This window comes from Abramis brama (genome assembly GCF_963993115.1).
Source record: "Abramis brama genome assembly, chromosome: 8".
NCBI classification, from domain to species: Eukaryota; Metazoa; Chordata; class Actinopteri; order Cypriniformes; family Leuciscidae; genus Abramis; species Abramis brama.
The window spans coordinates 18,477,990-18,496,179 of NC_139970.1; the positions used below are offsets into that span (position 1 = coordinate 18,477,990).

The 18,190-nt window shown below is 38.8% G+C and overlaps 1 protein-coding gene across 1 annotated transcript in view; it reads left to right on the forward strand.

Moving 5' to 3' along the window:
* col4a1 (collagen, type IV, alpha 1) overlaps positions 1-18,190 on the forward strand; it is a 67,450-nt gene that overhangs the window by 38,229 nt on the left and 11,031 nt on the right. Inside the window, exons 5-36 of the mRNA XM_084122644.1 lie at positions 115-159; positions 283-345; positions 488-541; positions 717-743; positions 1,539-1,616; positions 1,749-1,811; positions 1,919-1,954; positions 2,045-2,083; positions 2,360-2,452; positions 4,102-4,137; positions 4,449-4,508; positions 5,104-5,139; positions 5,285-5,329; positions 5,434-5,466; positions 5,619-5,679; positions 5,771-5,806; positions 5,918-6,064; positions 6,254-6,331; positions 6,415-6,498; positions 6,581-6,651; positions 6,855-7,046; positions 7,185-7,353; positions 7,434-7,526; positions 7,629-7,733; positions 8,030-8,127; positions 8,229-8,379; positions 16,568-16,681; positions 16,790-16,957; positions 17,057-17,146; positions 17,274-17,426; positions 17,737-17,835; positions 17,952-18,041. Of these exons, the coding sequence (XP_083978770.1) occupies positions 115-159; positions 283-345; positions 488-541; positions 717-743; positions 1,539-1,616; positions 1,749-1,811; positions 1,919-1,954; positions 2,045-2,083; positions 2,360-2,452; positions 4,102-4,137; positions 4,449-4,508; positions 5,104-5,139; positions 5,285-5,329; positions 5,434-5,466; positions 5,619-5,679; positions 5,771-5,806; positions 5,918-6,064; positions 6,254-6,331; positions 6,415-6,498; positions 6,581-6,651; positions 6,855-7,046; positions 7,185-7,353; positions 7,434-7,526; positions 7,629-7,733; positions 8,030-8,127; positions 8,229-8,379; positions 16,568-16,681; positions 16,790-16,957; positions 17,057-17,146; positions 17,274-17,426; positions 17,737-17,835; positions 17,952-18,041 (2,707 nt within the window). The remainder of the gene's footprint in view (positions 1-114; positions 160-282; positions 346-487; positions 542-716; positions 744-1,538; positions 1,617-1,748; positions 1,812-1,918; positions 1,955-2,044; positions 2,084-2,359; positions 2,453-4,101; positions 4,138-4,448; positions 4,509-5,103; positions 5,140-5,284; positions 5,330-5,433; positions 5,467-5,618; positions 5,680-5,770; positions 5,807-5,917; positions 6,065-6,253; positions 6,332-6,414; positions 6,499-6,580; positions 6,652-6,854; positions 7,047-7,184; positions 7,354-7,433; positions 7,527-7,628; positions 7,734-8,029; positions 8,128-8,228; positions 8,380-16,567; positions 16,682-16,789; positions 16,958-17,056; positions 17,147-17,273; positions 17,427-17,736; positions 17,836-17,951; positions 18,042-18,190) is intronic.

Genomic DNA, 18,190 nt, shown 5'->3' on the forward strand with positions numbered 1-18,190 from the left:
GTAAAAATTTAGTCATATTTTGTAAGATTGATAAAAAAAGATTGATGTTACATAATAGCAGCACTGCAAAATGTACTTTTACATCATTATATCATATAGATGTTTCTTTTGTAGGGCCCACCTGGTATGGCAGGTTTCCCAGGACGTCCAGGTATTCCAGTAAGTTGAACTGAGAGTAATTTTTTGGAGAAAATTGATCATCATGAATGAATATCATGAATTTTGCGAAAACAATGTTTCTGCATCTCTGTATGTTTCTGCTGTTGTTTTGATATTCTACAGGGTCTTCCAGGTCTAGAAGGCGCACCTGGACCTCATGGAATTCCAGGCTGCAATGGAACCAAGGTACAAAATGTTTGCTGTTTTTTGATGAGACCTATTATTTTTTTTATTTAAAGTGAATCAATTGGGATGAGCCATCAGTGTCTTTAATTCATCTCAAAATCCTCAGTGCGATTGAATAGAGGATTTATTTTGTGTATTCCAGGGGGAGCGGGGTTTTGACGGAATCCCAGGTTCTCCAGGACTGCAAGGACCACCAGTATGATTAGTTTTTATGTCATGTCATATATCTCTAATATGTCAAATTTATATCAGTGCTTAATAAACTGTGCCATTACATAAAAACGTACATCTTGTGTTATATTTGTAACATTGTTAATCCAGTCCAACAACAGATTCCTGACTTAACAAATACCTTTCTGAATCTTCCTCAGGGTATTCCAGGTTTGAAGGGAGTAAAGGTATGAAACCCATTTTAAAGCAATATGGTCATATGTTACAGATATTTGTTTTTAAAGGGGGTTATTAACAAGTGACAATACATCAGTACTGCATGAGAAAACAGAGAAAAAGGGATGTTTTGTTCCCTTTTGCTAAAAACTTCAACACCCATAATGCATATGCACTATGCATCCATAATTTTGACACTTCCCCTTTGTCGAATAGACTGTCTATCTGTAGGTTTAACAAAAGTCCTGAAGCTAAAAGTCTTCTGAATGGACTTATGCTGACAAATAAACAAGGATATCTGGGCGTGGATAACACAGAGATAGAGAATGTAATATGATATATTACTAATGACATTGTAACTATATAAAGGTAGTTGAAAATCTGCAATCTTACCCTTTAAGCACAACATAAAGCATGAAGAGTGCCTAAATCAACCCTAACCATGGTAAAATTACTATTATGTACTGCCTCGAGTGCCTGGTTGCTTTTATAAAATGGTGGTAATCACCAAGAAGAAAAACAATTCTTCTGTCAAGCCAGCCCGATCTCACGGCAATTCGTATGTATTTTACGAGGGAGTTTGTATGAATTTGTAAGATTTTTGCTAAATCGTACATATTTTATGAGTTGCCCAATTCGTATGGAGGTGAGTGAGGTCGAACAAATTCGTACGAATTAGTCACCTCGTACTCACTCGTACGAATTGGTCATGAGATAGCGTTGGTCAAGCAGTATAGTTCATTAGTCATTGCTGTGTGTCTTGAAAATGGTGTAGTAAATTTGTTTTGAATATTTCACTCTCATAGGGAGATCCAGGTGGTGTAATTGGAGTACCCATCCCTCAAAAAGGAGACGGGGGCTTTCCAGGACCACCCGGTTCACCAGTACAGATTTTAATTTCAATGCCCCTTTTTGTGTTCATATTGAAAATGTGCTTTTACCATTTATATATTATTGCCTGTTGTATGCTTTAACATGTTTCATGACTTTTATCTGATTCTCTTTTCATTTTTTAGGGGCAAAAAGGATATCCTGGACAACAAGGGCCACCCGGCCCACCTGGACCAATTGGACCTCCTGTGAGTCTGAAGTTAAAATCTCTAAAACAAATTATAGACTAAAACATAATTAACCGACACCAGTGAACTCTCACCTGAATCTCACACCATGCCATTTTTCTTTGAAGGGAAGGCCTGGTGAAACTGGTCAAAAGGGAGAGCCGGTAACATCTGAAATCTTTTGCATAGATTATAATGTTTGTGTCTAGAGTTTGTGAAATGACTAAAGACTGTCTTACCCGTTCTTGTTGCAGGGTGACAAGCTGACATTTCTTGGTGAGAAAGGAGAAAAGGTGAGTTCTGGGAAATTATAGGCTCATAACCTTTAGTGGCACTTGCAGCATGTGCTTCAGGTTGTAACAAATTCTGCCTTAGAAGGATACATTTGTGTGCTTCTTACTATTGAACATGACTTGAAGTTGACAATATAATACAAACAATCATAAGAATCAAACTCTGTACACCATTTGTCAGATAACACCCCCACCTATTGCATTATCAAAGCTGATCAGCATCTTTCCTGGTTTAGTCTCACTCATTATCATGATCATACCTGTTTCTCTTTTCAGGGAGGAAAAGGTTTAACCGGTCCCCCCGGTCCACCTGGGAGACAAGATGAATTTGAAGGCCCTGGCACAACAATTTATCTTCCTGGACCACCGGTATGATGTCATCAAATCCCCTATGAAATGTATACATTTTTGTGTGACTTAGGTGTCCAAATATTTTGGGGCTACATTTATTTTATCTAAGTTACACCAGGCACGGCGCCAGGATTCCAGTTTTGGATGGGCCAGACCAATTGTGGGTGGGCCTTAAATTAAAAACGTTAAATTAAAAAAAAAAAAAAACGTTATCCAATCAATGCTTAACCTAATAAAAAATATTGACTAATATAGCCTACAGTTATATTATCTGTGCGTATACATGATATAGATTTTAATAGCTTGATGCTCTTTTAATATTTTGTTGCATTGTTAAAAGTTTCGGTGCATAGGACAGACCTATCCGCGATCGCTCTCCATGGTTCTGACCAAAGAAGGAATTGGAATCTCCGTTACGCATCATACCTGGGCTGCATTTTCCGATAACATTGTCTCTTAGCGCGCTACGAAGACTCTTAAGGTATAACTTAACTAAAGGTATACTACCACTAAAGGTATATCATTGCTAGGCGTCTGCAGGGCTATCATCCACTCGCGAGGCAGAGGCGCTGAAAGGCAGAGGCGCTGGCGCACTCCTAGCAAACGGCGCTGTTTTTGGTAAAACATGATTTTGACGACTTCATTAAGTTTTGTTTTATAGAAAACTCTTTTTAAAAGATTTTCGTTTTGTATAAATTGTATCTTAATTTTGATCAATGTTTTATCAATCAATTGCCCGTATTTAATCAATAAGACAATGTAATAAGGCGCCGACACGATCACTTGCATTGCATGTGAACTGGAAGGCGCCGAAACTCAGCTTGTGCCTCACAGATTTGAGAAATATAGGCTATATATTACAGAAAGCTTGAAATGTCTACTTTTAAACGAAAATATTAAAACCAAAATAAATAGGCTATAGGCTACTCTCTGATTATATAATCCATATGAAATGTGCATTTCTCTCTGGCGTGCATTTCTCTCGGACTCGCATCGTCAACTTCATCTTTGCAGCGACACAGAAAACACCAGTTTATTACTAAACAATTAAATGTCTCCTTGCTAATTTAGACACATTCATAATCATTACTTTAACCGGTTGTGGCAAGCTTTATGCGTGCGGTCATAACGCTTATTATCCTGTAGGCTATAGCCTATTTAAGTAATTAAATTAATATAAAGCGGCGATTTGTCCACGAATGGCTTAAATGAACAACTACTAGTCGACTAGAAAAAAAAATTAGTCGGAGGCAGCCCTTATTCCACATATTTTCGAACCAGCAGGCCATTCTGGGTTGAGCGAGCGACCCTGCGGAATGAACGAGCGGAGCGGAATATTCAGAAATGCGCTCTCCGCTCACGAGCTCTGATCGGAACAAACCCGAACTGTCTGCTGAACTTGCGCAGAAACATCAAAATAGACATAGCCAGCTTTTTAAAATTGTTTTTAAAACTAAACATTTAGACTATTTTAGTACAAATTATGAGCTTATTGACGATTTTTTTTATAATTCTTGACAAAATTAGAATATATTAATTATTATTTTTTAGTTATTTTTTGGGTGGGCCTGTTGAAAAGTGGGTGGGCCTAGGCCCGTCAGGCCCACCCATGACGCCGTGCCTGAGTTACACTGCTAAGTGTTCCTTGTGCCTTGCATGTTTTCTAGGGTGAAACAGGCTCTAAAGGAGACAAAGGAGACAGAGTAAGTGACAGCACAAAATTGTGTAACTCTATAAACAAATACAACTGGATTGTACAGAATCAATTGTATAATTATTATACATATATGATAAAATGTGTTATTGTATAGTTTTGTATATTTTTATATAATTTCATATATTATAATATTATGCAATTTTATAATTATATTGCATTATTTGTATATATTTGCATATTTGACCTGTAAAACAAAACTTAACCTTGTGATGTTTGAATCTTTGAATTTATGAGTTTGTCTACAAGTTTTAAGGAATAGTAATACATATTAATTTAGCCTTTGCCCTCTGCACCAAGGGTTTTTGTGCACCATATCAACCTGGAATCAAAGGTGAACAAGGACCACCAGGACCAATAGTAAGTGACTTGTACAAGAATGCAACTAAATGCTTACTTACATAATACATTAATCATAAATCACTCAGCTTTAACAGCGGGGTCCACATTTCTTAGACCAATAGCAAAAATGTGTTATCTTGTACTTTAATCATTTTATAGTGTTTTTTTTATCATTATAAATGATATTATCAGAATAAGTATATTAAAAATCTAATTTGAAAAAAGTCACATTTAGTTTGTATCTCTTTTGCTTTAATGACAGCAGCACTTGAGCTGCATGAACTCAAAGAGTTTGTTTAAAACCTGATGATCATGATTTAAGAAAGATCCAGAGAGCATTGAAGCAAGAACATCTGATCATCTGTATAAAGAGTCACAATAATCAGTCTTAAATAATTGTATTAATTTATACCATAAAGTAAAATAAAACATTGCTAATTTACAGGCTTTGAATCCCAGACTTTCCTCCACTGTACATCTTGTTTTGTATTAATTGTGATTGTATGATTGTTGTGATTGTGTAATTGTATGATGTACATATTATTATGACCTTTTCATCATAGGAGTGTTTTATTTATTATGTGAAATCTGAGCTTCACTTTATGTTTTCAAGGGGAAACCAGGCAAAGATGGACAGAGTGGAGAAAAGGTATGGTGATCTTGGACAATGAGCAGTGTAGTTACCTGTTGCCAGCTGTTATTTCAGATTCAATAATGGTTAATTGTGCTCTCTTATTTCAAATACTTAAATCACATTGAATGAGATTATTTTTGAAACCCTTTGTTTGTGATAGGGGGAAAGTGGCCTCCCTGGTACTCATGGGAAAGATGGCTTAACGGTAAGAAATCCCATCTTGGAAGGCCATGGTGTAACTCTAGACATAAAATGCATTTCATTTTTTTTATTATTATTTATTTCAATTATGACTTTGGTTCATGTTAGGGTGACAAAGGAGAAAAAGGATCACCAGAACATGTAAGTGGTTCCAAAATACTTCAAACTTAGATAACGGCTGCAGTACTGAAACTGTACTGATGACTAACAAAGCCACACACTACTTCCACACCTAATTCACTTAGATCAATATTATGGACTGGTAGTTTCTAATAATACGAATTATCTTACAGGGTTTTGGTCGTCCTGGCCCTCCTGGTCGTCCTGGTCCCCCCGGAGCAGAAGGAGAGAGAGGTGATGTCTGCTTGACGTCTTGTCCTTATGCGGTTGTCCTGTCAAATTGTACGGTCTTTTTATCTGTTCATCTGTTTTCTTCATTCATCAGGTTATCCGGGAGAGCGTGGATATCCTGGTCCCCCCGGTGAGAGAAGCACACTTTGATAAAGTGTTATGTAGAATTAGGTTGGTATAATTTTGTACAATAGTTCACAGTAATGATGATGCTTTCCCTTATGTCCATGGGTGACTGCAGGCAGACATATTGAGGGTCCTCCTGGACCTCCTGGCCTTCCTGGAGAGATTGGCCAGAAGGGAGATAAAGGTGCTGATGGAGTGTCTCTTAAAGGTCCAAACGGAGCTGATGGACAACCTGGCCCACCCGGCCCACCAGGGCCGATCAGTAAGAACATCTTAAACATAAATGGCTGTTTTTTCATCATAACTCAAAAACCTCATGGAAAGAATGGAGTGATTATGTCATTTCTGGTAAGAGGCTAATAGTAATAAGACACAATGTGTAAAGATGATTGTGTGGTTCCTTTGATTGTCCATTCCAGAATGTCATTGGCATTAATCTTGTTTATTTTAGATGAAGACTGTAATATTGAAAAAGGACCTCCAGGCCCTCCGGGACCTGCAGGGTTGCCAGGAGAGGTGGGACAGAAAGGTGAGGCTGTTATTCAGTCATCCATTTGTTCACTGTAGTTTCAGTTTCCTCAAAATTGATTCTGAGTTTTTCTACTCTTTCAGGTGATCAAGGCGAAAAATGCACAGAGTGCACTGGTTCCGGGACCCCAGGTTTGCCTGGTCCCCAGGGGCCAAAGGGTCAGCAAGGTGAGAAGCATTGAGCAAGGCTTTGTTTTGGTATGTTTGGACTTTCTGAGATTATGCATCATGCTGAATGTTTTCATTTTAGGTTTTCCTGGACAAGTAGGGGGTAAAGGAGAGAAGGGTGTGCCAGGACCTTTTGGGCCTGCTGGAAATCCTGTACGTACATTTTATATTGTTATTTCTTATTATATTGCATTTCTTACTTAGTATGTCAAAGTCCATTTTGTGGCACCAAAAACATTGGATTGGATACAAACTCAATTGGTAGTGCACTGTGGCCACTTTAAATGTGGATGTAAACACAATAAATCCTGTCTGCACAAATCTTACCTTTCTTATTGCATTTCCTTGGACTTTAGGGTCAAGATGGCTCTCCGGGTTTAATGGGTGCCCCTGGTGCTCAGGGTGAACCTGGTGATGTCTTTGTGGCTCCAGGGTTGAAAGGAGATAAGGGTTATCCTGGGACTACTGGAGACATAGGATTCCCAGGTCTTGATGGCCTCCCAGGAAGAGATGGCCGACCAGGGCAACCTGGAGCCAAGGGAGAGCCTGTGAGCTCAAAGATCTGACTAAAAAGACTTATATACTTAAATAGCTGAATTCACTTTTGCATCTAATTCACAGTGCATCTAACCCCCAGTGTATATTCTGCAGTGTTTTCCTAACCATATAATCTTTTCTATGATTAGGCCAGAGTTGGTATTAAGGGTGATCGTGGCCTGGATGGAGATGTTGGTACCACCGGCCTTCCGGGTGAGAGAGGCCCCCCTGGTATCCCAGGTGTAGGACAGCCAGGTGAACCTGGTGAAAAAGGCTCTTCAGGGTTGCCTGGTGCATCAGGAAAGCCAGGATTTCCAGGTCATTGATTTAGAGTAATACATTTGCTTATCCACTGGTTGTAAATGCTATGCTCTTTAAAACAACCATAATCTTTATAGGAAGTAAAGGTGATGCTGGTAGAGTATTAAGTTTACCTGGACCTCAGGGTGCCCCAGGGCCTCGTGGAGAGACTGGCAGACCTGGTCTTCAAGGTAAATTCAGGTTATGCTAATGTTTCATACTGCTTAAAAACTGCACTCAGTGGTGTGATGCAGAGTTGGCTGTGTTGACGTCTTTTTCACATTGTCACTCAGGTGATAGAGGTCTTCAAGGTGAACATGGACTTCAAGGATTCCCAGGAAACAAAGGTGACCCTGGGCTGCCAGGAATTGGACTTCCTGGGCCCCCAGGGCCAAAAGGTAACCAGCAAGTGCCAGACTGTAACAGTAAAATTAAAAGCTTAAAGGAGAAATGTGCTAAAGCACTGCACCTTTAACTTTTAAACTCTAATTGTGTTCATTGATAACAACAGCTACAGTGGAAAAATAAGTGCTATATAGATTTAGGTTGGGCATACTTTATGATCAAGATATACTACTCTGGATATACGATACTTTGATCAAGATATACTATACTGCACATTTATAAATGAGTGATTTTGTTTCAGTTATCTAATCTGTAATGTTTTCTAACTATCCATCTTTCCCTCTGCTAGGATACTCTGGGATTCCAGGTCCCAATGGAATTCCAGGAGAGCCTGGTCAATCAGGCCAGGATGGCTTTCCTGGTCGTGCAGGGACACCTGGGCAAAAAGTATGATGGTGGCTGCCATTTAGATTTTGATATATAATATTTTATTGAAATGGGTGAGAAATTGTCACTTTGTCACTGACTTTGATCTTTATCGTATACAGGGTGAACCTGGCAGGGGTCTTCCTGGTCCTAAGGGTGCCATAGGTCTGCAAGGAGTGCCAGGATTTCCAGGGGAAAAGGGTAATCCTGGAATGGCAGGGGTTCCTGGAACTGAGGGAAGTATTGGGCCACCTGGACCTAAAGGAATCAAAGGTACAATTATATGTTGGTTTCACATATTGCTTTTGAATAGATTATTTACCAGATGTTCAAAATGTACTTTGAGAAGTGACTAAGGAATTTTTAGCAGATACTTTTGTTCCCTGTAACTGATTTTGGAAGAGCATGGAAAGTGATGAGTGTACACAAATGTGAAAACATTTTTTTTTTTAAATTTAAAGAAAAATGGTTTCATTGATGCCTTTCTAAAAAAGGAAAACGTTCCCTTTCGAGGGAACTCAACACTGCATGATTTTGTTGATGCTACAGGAAAGCTTCAGTGGAACTGGTGTCTAAAGCACGTGTGAAATCTTGCCAATCTCATTGGCCACGGCAGTCATATGATGTCATTTGGTGCACCGGCATGTCTATAAAAGGGTGCCTGCATTAAACATCATCAGCTTTTTTGTCTTCGGGAAGCTGCTTTGTTTGTGTGTGCATGTGAAAATATATGTGGTTGTTTGTCCATTCAATGCTTAGTTAGACGTAATGGCAAGCTCTAGGCCTGTTGCGATTATTAAATAACCGCCTGATTGCGGTTATTTGATCTAATTGCGATTATTTTTGTCAACCACAATTATTGAGCTCTTTTAGAAGGCACAAGAGACATAGACATGGGGTTGCCCCTCGGTCGAAATCACTCTCAAATTCACTCTTCTTTTTCGGAGGGTAGTTTTCTTTGTAGTTGGTGCCCTACACGTAATGCATACTGTGTGTATAGGGAGTAGGGGTGGAAATCACAGAGTTCCTCACAATACAATATGATAGGCTATGTACACAATACATGGCTCACAATACCGATAATAGCAATTCTGCGATAATCTATATATTGCTAGACAATCCTATAATGATACATCACGATATCTGTCTAATTATGAAAACAAAATGCCAGTGAAAAGGTTAAGTGCAGGTTTTCTCTCTTTATCCCCTTGCCCGTCAGGGATCACTGGTGATCCCAGATTTTTGTTGTTCAAAATTCACTCCTCGTCAAAACATCACACTCTTACTTGATCTGGAAAAACTCAGCATCATAAGGATGGTTTAAGACTCCAGCTTCGATATTTGACCACTGTTTATGATTTAAGTGGTTTGCAGTGACATTCATTTCTTAATTTATGCCAGGAGTGCAAAAAAAAAAAATCTGTAACGATCGTTATTTTGAATAAAAATCAACATTCACATAACATTCATTCTCGTCTTCTCCAGTTTATTTGTGGTCAAATGCATATAATAAACAGCATCCGCCAGGGTTATTAGTCCAATAGTGCGCATATTTGGAGAAAAATGATTAATTATCACATGTTAGTAAAATATTTTGGTGATACAGAATAAAAATCCTATTCATTTTCCACTGAATTATGCGATCTGAAGAGCTCAAACAGCGCACGGAGCTATATGTGTATCTCCTCTTCCAGATTTGCGTCAGATCTGACCTCGGAGAAATATGATTCGGCTGTACAGCTGTCAATCATCTGACGTGGTTCAACGTGACCTCTTCTGCATGACGCGTCCTGTGTTCACTTCCTGATTCTGCACATCCATGATAACAAAGCGAAAGTGACATCTCTTCACCTGAAACAAGGTGCACGATACGAAGTATTTGTGTTTTGTGGGTGATTTTCGTGCGATTTGGGGTTTTCATATGAATAAAGAATGTTTACAGAATGCATATGCTCGGTAATGATAGCCCATAGCTTCATCTAAAATGCTAAATATAACATATTTCAAAATCTTTTTATGACTTGAAAAAAAATTAAACCGCGACTGGAATATGATACAAATACTCGGTGGTGTTTTAAAGTGACCTTTAATTAAAAGTGTAATATTAATAAATTAAATTGTGTCATGTAGCTTGAGGCTACCTGTTGTGCTAATGCACCTGCTGCAGGAGCTTTCTATTCCATACGATCATTTATTAAAAATAATTCACATTTTAAAGTTCCAAGAATAGTTTTTTGTTGTTTGTTTTCTAACAAGGCTTAAGTTAATAGGTAGATTATTCGTCTTTAGGGGGTACATTAGGTGTAGATGGCCAAGCATTATGCCAGAAGAAAGGCTATAATGGCTGATTTCAAACAAAAGAATAAGGATAAAAGAATAATGAAGACCAAGTCTCATACCGGCAGAGGTGTGAAAGGTTCGATTTAAATGAAAAGAACATGAATGGGGCCAGTTCTCCTCGCCAGACATTAGTCAGAGACAGTAAATGGGTGTTTAGAGGGCAATAAACTATTTGACGAGATTCTTGTTGGTCTTCTCTGAAAATTCTCCAAATCCTCCCCTGACATGGTCTCAAAATAGGCTTCATAAAATGCATAATTTTCGAGATATCATCCTCAGACTTGAAATGAAGCATGACCACAATTGTGGCTACACTTTAGTTGTGGTTATAAATTGCTATCCTAAATTCACATAATATTTTTATACATTTAATAAATATATTCTTAATATTTGTTGTTTTTGTTTTTATGTTTGAGCTTATACATCTCAATATTAATAACAGTCTGGTTAATTTTGAGTCTTGAACTGTAAACTCTCAAGGGTTGGCTTTCTAAATATATGTTGGTTATGTGTCTATTCAGAATGACTTATGAGCAGCAACCTTTTTATTTTGGGTATGTCATGTATGCAGCACTTGCCAAAATTGGGGGTGATGAGCAAGGGGAGCAACTGTTAGAAAACAGCACAAAGTTTTTCACTCTGTAAATTAAATTTAAAGGGTTCATCGGATGCAAAATTCACTTTTATATGGTGTTTGCATATAAATGTGTCTTTGCAGTGTGTGGACAGACATACGGAGCCCCTAAAGGGACGTGGTGGTGGAAATTTTTTTAGGTTGGGAGATTATTATTTTTTTAAATCTTTTGCGTTCCCTCGCAAAGTTATTTGCGTTCCCACTCAAAACTTTTGCATTCCCTCGCAAACTTATTTGCGTTCCCACGCAAAACTTTTGCGTTCCCACGCAAAACCTGTTTTGAGCTCGGACAGACACTTCCTGTTTAATGTCCCGCTGGCAGTGTTTCAGAGCTCCGTACGTTAATGGAGCGTTTCATAGTGTTTGAACTTGGACTCAAATATAAAGAAATGCGGTCAGTGCTTAACTAAAGGAGTTCAGTGAAGCTGGCAATATTCACATAGGCTATTCGAACTTCCCTATTCTTGAGCTAAACGTTGTTAAAACACAAACAACACCTATTTACAATCACAGTAACCTAGACAACGAGCTACAACCCAATTCTCATCAAAACAAGCTTTATAGGCTAATATTCATTTCTCTAACCAGACGAATGAGAGACAAGTCCAAATAAGGGGCCGTCTATTATTATTCTTCCTCCTATTGAAGTCTATGGCAGCCCTATGAACCGTACATAGGAAAATGATGAAATTTGGCACACTTGTAGTGATGGTAATGAATAGTAATTGGACCAATTTTAGAGCCTCTAGGACCAACTCTATAGCGCCACCACCAGTTCAAAATTTCAACATTTAAATGGTTATAACTTTTGAACCCTTTGATCTAGAGACATGAAACTTAGTACACCTGATTCATCTCATCATGCTGATCAGAACCAATATCTTACATTAAGACTCCGCCCATTACAGTAGTAGCCATTTTGAAAAGTACAGTATTCCGTTTTTTCGCTACTCCTCCTTCAAAATTGGTCCAATTTTGTCCAAACATGTGCTCAAATGATCTTCGGACTGAGCCGCACAGAAGTGAGTGAACATACTGGAAAAAAAAAAGTTATGTCGCAAAGTTAACAAGGTCGACCCAAAATTGGCTAAGAGGCTGTATCTCGGCCAAAGTTTGATCAATCGAAACGAAAATTGGTACACTTCATCGGAAGCATGATCTGAGGTTCCATGCCAAAGTTGGGAACAGCGCCACCTACGGGTCATGAGATATGAAAAATGGCTATTTTGGCCAATAACTTTTGAACAGTTTGTCAGAAAATGTGGTATCTATGGATTCCTTGGGTCATGCCGAATCCGTGGATACTGATTTTGCCAGGATGGGATGTACCACGTGTCCGCCATTTTGAATTTTGTCATAATTTGCAATAACTTTTAAACTATTTGACATATCAGCACAAAATTTGGTAGGGATGATCGACACCATGTCCTGAAAGTACCTGAGAAGTTTGAACACAGCGCCACCTAGTGTTCCAGAGGTATAATGTATTTTGCAAAACGCTTATAACTGTTGAAAACATTGTTCAAATTTTGATTGCTTTATGTCATTACGTTCCTTGGTTTAGGCTGATTCCGACGATATCTTTGTCATTTTCCAACACTGTGACTGTCCGCCATATTAAAGAAAATGATAAACAGTTTTTTCGCTACTCCTCCTACAAATTTTGCCCAATTTTGTCCAAACTATGATCAGACATTCTTTGGACCAAGCCGCACAGAAGTGAGTGAACAGATTTTTGATATTCGCTACCGTTCCCGAGATATTTGTCTCCAAAGTTGACCTAGCCTGTGTTTGTTGCCTTATGCTAGTTAGCTTAGCATAATAATTGGTTAGCATGCTAACCAGATGCCATTCTTTCTAATGTGGCCCTTCAGCTATCAGGTTAACCATAAGCTACATTAGCATTAAGCTATCTTAGCATGCTAATCTGGTTAACATGCTTTTTTTGTGCTTATTCTTACACTGAAGCCTCTCCTCTGCAGCTTTGCAATTCATGTCCTCTGAGTGGCGCAAGTTGCTAAACCACGTGTCATGAATCCCGAACCATTCTGGTCATGGGTTTGAGTCCTGTGTGGGACAACTTTAAAATTTTGTATAAAGTTGTCATTTCAATTCCTTCCGGCTCTGCACTGCTGTTGGTGCTTAAATGCTCGCTGCGCTGCTGTGCTTGATGTACATTTACATGTACATTTAATTTCTGATGTTTTGTTATTCCGGCTCCGCACTGCTGTTGGTGCTTAAATGCTTGCTGCGCTGCTGTGCTTACAGTACTTGCTGTACTTGATGTGCTTGATGTACATTTACATGTATATTTAATTTCTGATGTTTTGTTCTTCAGGCTCCGCACTGCTCTTGGTGCTTAAATGCTTGCTGCGCTGCTGTACTTGATGTGCTGGCTGTGCTTGCTGTGCGCCATACTTGGTCTGCTTGCTGTGCCTTGCAGGGCTTGGCCCCGTATTGCTGCTTGCAGCTATATTTCTCCTTGTGTTTGCAGTCCTGTGCAGGATTGTCTTCAAATGTTACCTCTTGTGTGTTTCCCTGCCTTGTTGTCAAGTCAAGTCCTGCTGTCGGTCCTGTTTTGACCCTCGGGGTAGTTTAAATTTTGTATTAAATAAAAACCATTATTCTGCATTGAGTCCTCACTTCATCCCTTCACCCCAACCTTGACAAAAACAGACAATTAATTGCCATAATCGCATAATAGCAATAATTTCTTAGACAATGAACGGTCTGCCAAATTGCATAATCGTGACAGCCGAAAGCTCTAACAGGTTTAGCTTGCTCGATCAGCTCTGCTCTTTCCTGGCTCTTTTCACAAGGCATGGGAGCCAGGCATCTGCACCTCGCAGATTGTTGGAAATACAGGCGGAGGAGTTCAAGACAGGTATATCCCTTTCTCTTCATGTGTTAGCTGCGATGCTCTCAGCAGTGGTGGGAAGAGTACTACAAAAATTGTAGGCTACCTAAGTAAAAGTATTGCTACTTAAGGAATAATTTACTTGAGTAAAAGTAGAAGTACTGAAAAATAATATGACTCAAGTAAGAGTAAATAAGTAGTTTGCTTAAACTAGTCAAGTAACTACGTTACAAAGTACTTTAGTATTATTTTTCTATTTTTACCCAAAATGGGGAGATTATAGTGATATGGAGCGCTAAACACTCTCATGTCATATCTGCTTCATTCATACTGGAAGCCTACGTACTGATTCATACCTCGCACAGAAAGTCCACAAGTGAGATTCATAGAAGTATTAAATGTTTCAGGAAATGCCTTATATGGATACAATAACATGCAAATGTTTTGACTGATGAAACATGAAGACAAACACATGATAGTGATAATATATCTTTGTTCATCAAGCTATCTCAGGTATTTTCATAAGAATGATGTATGTCTACAAGGTATAGCTCACCCAAAAAGGAAAATTAGCCCATGATTTACTCACCCTGAAGTCATCCTACAGTAGGTGTATATGACATTCTTCTTTGAGACGAATACAATCAGAGTTATATTGAAAAATGCTTCCAAGCTTTATAATGGCAGTGAATGACTGGAGAAAATTTTAAGCCCAAAAAAGTGCATCCATCCATGATTAAAGTGCTCCACTTTTACTCCAGGGTGTTAATAAAGGCCTTCTGAAGTGAAGCCATGCGTTTGTGTAAGGAAAATATATTTAAAACTTTATAAACTATAATCGCTAACTTACGCCAGACGGCCGTGCGCATCGATTTACGGTGGAAGACTAACCCCTGGCCCGACTCACAGTGTAATGTGGAAACGTGGAAGCTCAGAGGTACAGTAAGAGCAAAACAAAACCCAAGTCACGAATTAGCAATTCTGACAATAAATGTCAGAGGATTTCTATATAATAGAAGAGGAGCTTCAATTTGTTGCACAGCCCTATTTGTTTAAACCGCGAGAGGCATCTAAGCTTATGATACTCCTTACATCCTACGTCATACATGTGCCACGGGTTACTCTTGTGGTGCAAGTCGACTTGCGTAGTATGCGTACGGTCGGCTGGCGGAAGCTAGTTTTTTTTAGATTATTACATTTTTTTTTATATAACTCCAATTGTATTCATCTGAAAGAAGAATGTCATATACACCTAGGAGGACTTGAGGGTGAGAACATAGCCTGTATCATAGAATTTAATATAAATATATTCTCACTCTGTTTAAGAAGCAACATGAAACCCCAGAAGTAATTTCAAACACGACTTACATGTATTGTGATTTTGAACAAAAAATTATATTAAACTCATAAATTGTAGTGTTTGACGGTATGCTAAGCAAACATACTAGCTTTCCCTGTTGTCAAGAGCGATTGTTTTATTACTAATTTTGAAAAGTAAGTCCAGGTAAGATGTTTTCATTTGAATCATTTCATAATTGAAAGCAAAGAAGGTTAAGTGAGAGGTGCAATTAAAAAAAAGAGAGATTTACAACAGTATGAATAAAAAGGTGCCAGTAAAAAAATAAATAAGTGGGGTATGGTTAATATTTTAAATTAAATGCTCTTTTTTTTCCGTTCTTCCGAAAATGTGCTGGGAGTCCACTGTTGCTAGTAACGAACTACACTTTTACATGCATCTGATTGACCGATAAATCATGCAATCTTATTTCACTGTTGTTAAGGTTTTTTCAGCTTTGTAGAAAGTTTGCTTCGTACATTTAGTTCAACTGTATTGTTAAAGAGGGCAAGCTTTACCATTCTTTTGAACTATGTCTTGCTCCGTCCATGCAATAACTGCCATGTTATGAGTTGTTTTTTATTTCAACTGCTCAGTGCTCTGGTATATATGGGATGACCCATTTCAGCAGTTGCCATAATTAAAATTTAAAATCAGAATATGAGCATAGCTCACTTACATTCACTAAAATATTGAAACGTTAGCGATACTGATTCAGAACACAAGCGCCAGTGATTAAATGTCAAAGCACGGTTTGAACACCCCGTCCAGTCATATTCCTTCAGACAATTTAAAGTTGATGAAGTTTAATGCGGGCACCCTTTAGTAGACATGTCAGTGACAGCATATGACTGCTGTGGCCAGTAGTGCTTCAGACATCGGTTTCGGTGAAACGTCCCTATATCATCAACAAAATGTCGCAGCATTGAGTTCCCTTTCAGGGAACCTAGGTTACATACAGTATGCAATCTTTGATGATTTGTTGAATGTGGCATCACAAAAGTTCTGTGAACATAAATTCACGAAGACCATCCTATCATAGGATGGTATTGGTGAATTTACATTAACAGAGTTGAATGCATTGGGCAAAGTTGTGAAAGTACCTTTAGGTTGACTGAAGATCAGGCATGATCTGGATTCTTTGCATAGGTTGTATTGTGCATGCTAGGCGGAAAATAGTGCATTGAAGTAATCCACTCTAGATAATGACTGTGTTACAGAGGTGGCTTGCAGGAAATTGAAGAGGATGGGTTCAGGGGGTATAATAACTTTAAATTCATTTTGATTTTTGCAGGTGACCATGGACCGCCTGGAGTTCATGGTGCGGTGGGGCCGCCAGGTCCTCCGGGACATGGAGAACCTGGACCACCTGGACCAATGGGACCACCTGGAGGCCCTGGACCCCTTGGTGAGTTTTTCAAGCGAGTAACACCCACACAGGTGTATAGTATATGCACACACATGCATGGATGTTCACATCTTACATGGTTTGTAACATGCCTTGATGACATCCCAGGTCGGATAGGTATAAAGGGTGAAAAAGGTTATCAAGGTCTACCTGGTCTGGACATGCCTGGCCCTCCAGGAGACAGGGGTTACCCTGGTGTCCCAGGTCTAACAGGATCTAAGGGTTTTCCTGGTCCACCAGGAAATCCTGGAAATGATGGCTTCCCTGGTGAACGTGGTGAGTACTTTTTTGATACCCATTTTCTGCCATTCTCTTGACACATACTTGTTTATCTTAAGTTGATTCATATTTGGATTTTTATTTGGATTTTTTCAGGTCCAAAAGGAGAAATTGGAATCATGGGAATTACAGGAACCCCTGGATTTCCAGGTGACACTGGAAACCCTGGAGAACCTGGACAAAGAGGTATGAAAACACATTTAAGACTATTCTTTTTATTTGGACTAAATAAGATAACTTGATCTTACTCTGGCAGAGGCACCTGCAGAGTTGCATTAGCTAAATCTTCATGATGATGTTCTGTCTCTTTCAGGTGACCCTGGTTTAAGTGGGACCAGGGGAGTGTTTGGTGATTCAGGTCCCAAGGGTGAGAGGGGAGATCAGGGTCTACAGGGGCCACCTGGTAACATGTCTGATGTGGATATGGGACACCTTAAAGGAGATAAAGGAGACAGCGGAGACCCAGGTACTTAGAGCAGAAGGTGTTTGCCATAGATGTAAACCAATGACATTTTTTTTTTTTGTACAGTCTTGTCTTGACGACTGTAGAACAACTGGACAAACTAAATCTTTTTAAATCAAAATATTGTCAGACATTTTTTTTTTCTGTTTTAAGATAAACAGATGCAAGTAAATAACAATAATCTTTGATAAATAACAATAATCTTTGATACACATTTCTGGATTGGTGGCTTCCAATGAGAGCAATCATCAAAGATTTTGCTGATTTTGCTGTTGAAAATCAGTGAACTGTAAACAAAATATTTGTCTATCAGGTGATCCTGGTCCTACTGGAGATAAGGGGTTCCCTGGAACACCCGGAGACCCTGGAATGCAAGGAAAAGATGGAATGCCAGGATCACCTGGACAGCCAGGTTAGTCCCTAAAGCAAAAATCTGACTTTTAAAAGTCAGTTTAAAATTATGATAAGCACTATGATACAATAATGTTATTATGAGAACATTATTTGATTACTGCGTCTACACTGTAGGTCAGAAAGGAGACTCTGGAATCCCTGGGGATCCAGGACGTATTGGAGATCCTGGAGACACAGGTCCAAGAGGAGACATGGGACTTCCAGGTGCATATAGTACTCTACTCTTCTACATGTGGGTTAATAAAAAATACAGAAAATAAAAATAATAATTAATTAATTTAAAAAAGGAAGGAAAGTGGGTAACACTTTATATTAAGTTCTGTAAATTATTTTAATAATTCTCACTATTAATT